This window comes from Emiliania huxleyi (genome assembly GCF_000372725.1).
Source record: "Emiliania huxleyi CCMP1516 unplaced genomic scaffold EMIHUscaffold_36, whole genome shotgun sequence".
Taxonomy (NCBI): Eukaryota; Haptophyta; order Isochrysidales; family Noelaerhabdaceae; genus Emiliania; species Emiliania huxleyi.
Window position 1 is genome coordinate 716,300 of NW_005199274.1, and position 4,226 is coordinate 720,525.

A 4,226-nucleotide genomic window follows, 5' to 3' on the forward strand; every position below is an offset into this window, starting at 1 on the left:
GTCCTGTTTTGGGAAAAATAAAACGCATTAGGAATGGGCCCGTGGTTTGCCCAGATTATGCGCCCCCCATGGGGAGCGGAGGGATGTGGACCTTCCCTCCGTTGCAAGTGCCAGCGGGGAGTCTCCTTTGCCGACGGGGCCGTTTCACGCGCTCACGCCCGCCTGTGTTGGCCAAGATAGGCGGCTGCACGTGTGGGCGCGAGTACCGCTATACGCGTCTGCACGTGTGGCCGCGTATCTTGGCTAAGATACGCGCCGGCACAGAATGACACGTATCAGCCCCGCGCCGAGCTCGATGCGCGGCAGCGGGTGAGGGCGGCTATTCTCCCCCGAGGCAGGCGAGGAACGCAGTCCCTCGTGTCGCGCGTGTAAGTCCCGGTTGCCGTGCGCGCCAGCGCGTGTGGCCGCGTACCTTAGCTAAGATACGCGCGCACGGGCGTGGGTGGGTAAAAACGGGTCACTTTGCGGGGTTTGCCCGATCATGTTCGTTTCTTTCCTCTCGACCAATCCGCAAGCTGACTTGTGTCAGGTTGCTTGTGAGTGTTGATTCCCTATGCGTGTGTCGAGTCAGCGTGTGAGGATTAAATGAGCCGCCGGAGCCTACTTCCTCATCTTTCCCTAGACGCTGATCTCAACGGCGTTCCTCCTCACTCATCCAGGAACGCAGCTGCGAGCCGAGCACCTCTCGTTTCCTCTCCCTGGCCTGAGCGTCGCCTCTCACCCCGGATGCCATTGACTGCACTGCACTGAGACATTGAGAAAGGGCTGACCCACTCGCGTGCATTGGTACGTCGAAAACGCACAAGTGACTCCTCTTCTCTCTTGCTTGCACACGCCGTTGCAAAGAGATTCCACTGTGTTTCACGCGCCCCGTATTCGTCTTGGGCCTAGGTTGCACGACTCGATGTCTTTCAAGCTGTGAGAGAGGCTTGTATTTTAAGAATTCTTCTCTCTCTCTCTCTCTCTCTCTCTCTCTCTCTCTCTCTCTCTCTCTCTCTCTCTCTCTCTCTCTCTCTCTCTCTCTCTCTCTCAGCGTTAATGAAATTGGACCGAGATGGGCGGGTGCAACATCGACACCGCCTTCACGCGAGCCGACAGCGACTTCTCCATGTCGCTCCTCAAGAACTGGCGCACCCTCGTCGCCCACAACCCCGACTTCGCCCTCGACGAGGGAGGTGCGTCCAAGTACCCCACCATCGCCGCAGCCATCGCCACCTACGAGTCCGCCCTCTCGGACTGGAAGGAGGTGTGCGAGAAGCGCACCGCCCGCGACAAAAACAAGTACCACACCGTCCGCGGCGGCTACCTGACTGAGTTCTACCCCAAGAGCGTCCCGCTCCCCGAGCCCGAGTCCCTTCCAGCTACCGACGCGATTCTCAATGGCACTTGCAAATCCACGTACCCGCGGCCGCGGGCGCTCGCTGCCATCAAGAATCACAAGGACTGGTACGCGCACCAGGAGCTCGTCAAGGCGCGGGACGTGCACGTCAAGAACAATCCGTCCCTCGGAGACAGCGCCGTCAACAACCGCGAAGCCTCGCGCTTCGTCTCCGCCTCAACGCCTTTCGCCGGCAAAGCCCTCGATGTCCGTGTCGACGGCACGTACGCCACCGCCCTCTCCTCCGACACCCTCCAGGACGAGCTCCAGCGGAAGCTCGGCCTTTGGCTCTCCGTGGCGCTTCCCACCCTTCGGGTCGCGCTCGAGCGGGGCATGCCAGTCGATTTCTTCGGCGACTACCTTTACAACAAGGCCCACCACCGGCGGCCCCACGACGGCGTCCTCGCCGCCTGGGCGGACGCGATGCGCGCCCCGGCCAACGCGCCGGTCGTGCACGGCGACAAGGAGAAACCAGAGCTCACCCGGCAGTACAACGAGGGGTACAAGGTCGACCTCGCGGAACCCCACGCTGGCCCGGGAGGAGGCGATGAGGTGAATGAAGTCAAGCTCTGGACGCCCCTCCTCAAGACCTCCTCGGCGGGCGTTGGCAACGCCTCGAGCGGCGGCACGCCCGCCTCCGTTGGCCACTCCTACGCCTTCGGCAACACCGAGGAGAAGGCCCGCCGCCTAAACATGGGCTGCAAGGCGCGCGGGCAGCCCGGCCAACCCTTCGACCACAAGAACGGCCACGGCTACGTCAAGGCGCATCGCGGTTTCTACCACGACGCGATCTTTGTCAAGCGCAACAACTTCAACCTGCTGCTCCACGAGACGTTCGGCGGCGGCTTCTCGCCCACCGCCGTTCTCAAGCTGCGCCGCCTCGCGCGCAAAGTCGCGCGCGGCAGCGTCGACCGCACGGCCTACTCGCCCAAGTACTCGCTTTCTTTTATGTCCCACCATGCAGAGCGCATCTCTCTCTCTGTTGTGCGAGGCGTGAACCGCGCCATTCGCTCTCACCTGGCAACCCTGTCTGCACGTCTCGCGCGCGCGTGAACAGGGCTCCAGGCCCCAAATGACGTGTGAGTGTTAGAGTTGTTTGGTATTGCTAAAAATCTCTCTCGAATTTTGGGTCAGAGAGAGATTTAGATTGTTTGTTGAGATTTAGTCCTAGTTGTTAGTCCTAGGAGTCTTAGTCTGTGTCCTATATGTGTATACTTGCTGCGTGCGATTTCTTCTTACATCCATGTACCTGTGTTATTAGTGCCAGTGCGCGCCAGTCCCGTGCCCAGTGTCGTGCGAGATATATTTCTTTAAAGAAACAAACAGAAAGAAAACAGACGTCCCCAAGTGCACCCAAGGGAGGGATGGGAGGACGGCACGCCGCCACCACACAGGGATTTTAAGGAGAGGGGTGTGGTGCGCTAGCCTTCGCCCACCCTTTGGGCGTCCGCCTCTTCCTATCTCTCTTCGCAGTCTCTCGCCGATTCTCGCTTCAACCTTCGTGCCACCTCGTCGTCGTCCCACTCTCGTCGTGCTCTCCCTTGTCGCGTTTTCGCGTTTTTCTTTCGTTGACAAATTCTTCTCTTCAATGCCGCGCCGACATCGCCGCCTCTGCTCCCGCGAGGACCCTGCGCGGCTGCGCGGCACCGGCTGCACCCTTGCCAGCCCGACCGGTTGCGGGATCGTGTATGCCCTCTTCCGCATGTCCAACGGCAAGCTGCTCGTGCCGGGCGAGCGCGGGCTCGTTGGAGCAAGCGCCAGCGCCGAGGCCGGCGCCGCGCCGCTCGAGGCGGCGGCGTGGCGCCTGATCGAGGTGGAGGGCTCGTGGTCGCGCGGTGGCTGGGTCCAGCTGCGGCACGTGCTCAGCGGTGCCTTTCTGCGGCTGGTCCCGCCGCCGCACCCTCTCCAGTGGACGTTCAGCGTGGACGGTCAGCCGGCCTCGCACGCCTCGCTCTTCCAGCTCGAGTGCGACAAGCCGCCTTGCGACGGCTCCGCGCCCGTGCACCTCCGTGTGCACCCGGACGCCACCGGCGCGCGCCTCAACTACAGAGGCGACGGGCCTCGCGCTCTTGCGCTCTCTCGCTCTCGCTCTCTCGCTCGCTCGCTCTCTCGCTCTCGCTCTCTCTCTCTCTCTCTCTCTCTCTCTCTCTCTCTCCTCTCGCTCTCTCTCTCTCTCTCTCTCTCTCTCTCTCTCTCTCTCTCTCTCTCTCTCTCTCTCTCTCTCTCTCTCTCTCTCTCTCTCTCTCCCCTCTCTCCCTCTCTCCCTCTCTCCCTCTCCCTCCCTCCCTCCCTCCCTCCCTCTCTGCAGGCGCCCCTCTGCCCCTGTGAGGGAGTGAGGGAGTGGACTCGCCCGTCCTGCTCCGCCACTAGGCGACGACCTCGTCCGCGGGCACGGCAACGCGCCTCCGTGGGCGCCCGCGCCGCGGCTTCCGTCGACGCGCATCGCGATGCAGACAATCAGCCTGTCGCGGCTGGCTGCCGATATGCGGCAGTGGGCGCGCATGTGCCAACCCTCTCCCGAGATTTGCACCACACCGCCTCGTGTGCAATGGCCCGTGTGTGTGTTCCGCGAGTGCGTGTGCCCGGTCGTCCGTGCCAGGACGTGAGTCACACTGACTTGACTGACTGACCGACCGACAGCGCAGCGCACGCCATGCCACGCCCACGACGCGATGCCACGCCGCACTGCCCGCGCGCCCGCGCCACCGCGCCACCCCCCCCTCCCCCCACCCCCCCACCCCCCACCCCCCCCTCCCGCAGGCGGCGCGCCGCCGCGCGTGCTACGCTCCGTGCGCCTCGCCGGCCGACGGGGAGGAGAGCTCGCTGCGCGCGTCGCCTGCCCGGACGC

The 4,226-nt window shown here is 63.5% G+C and overlaps 1 protein-coding gene across 1 annotated transcript in view; it reads left to right on the plus strand.

The window, feature by feature from the left end:
- Nucleotides 1-2,974: 2,974 nt before the first annotated feature.
- The window catches only part of EMIHUDRAFT_451085 (hypothetical protein), a gene marked incomplete at both ends in the record, with an annotated part of 4,638 nt that continues 3,386 nt past the window's right edge, over nt 2,975-4,226 (plus strand). Inside the window, 2 exons of the mRNA XM_005772460.1 lie at nt 2,975-3,429; nt 3,749-3,881. Of these exons, the coding sequence (XP_005772517.1) occupies nt 2,975-3,429; nt 3,749-3,881 (588 nt within the window). The remainder of the gene's footprint in view (nt 3,430-3,748; nt 3,882-4,226) is intronic.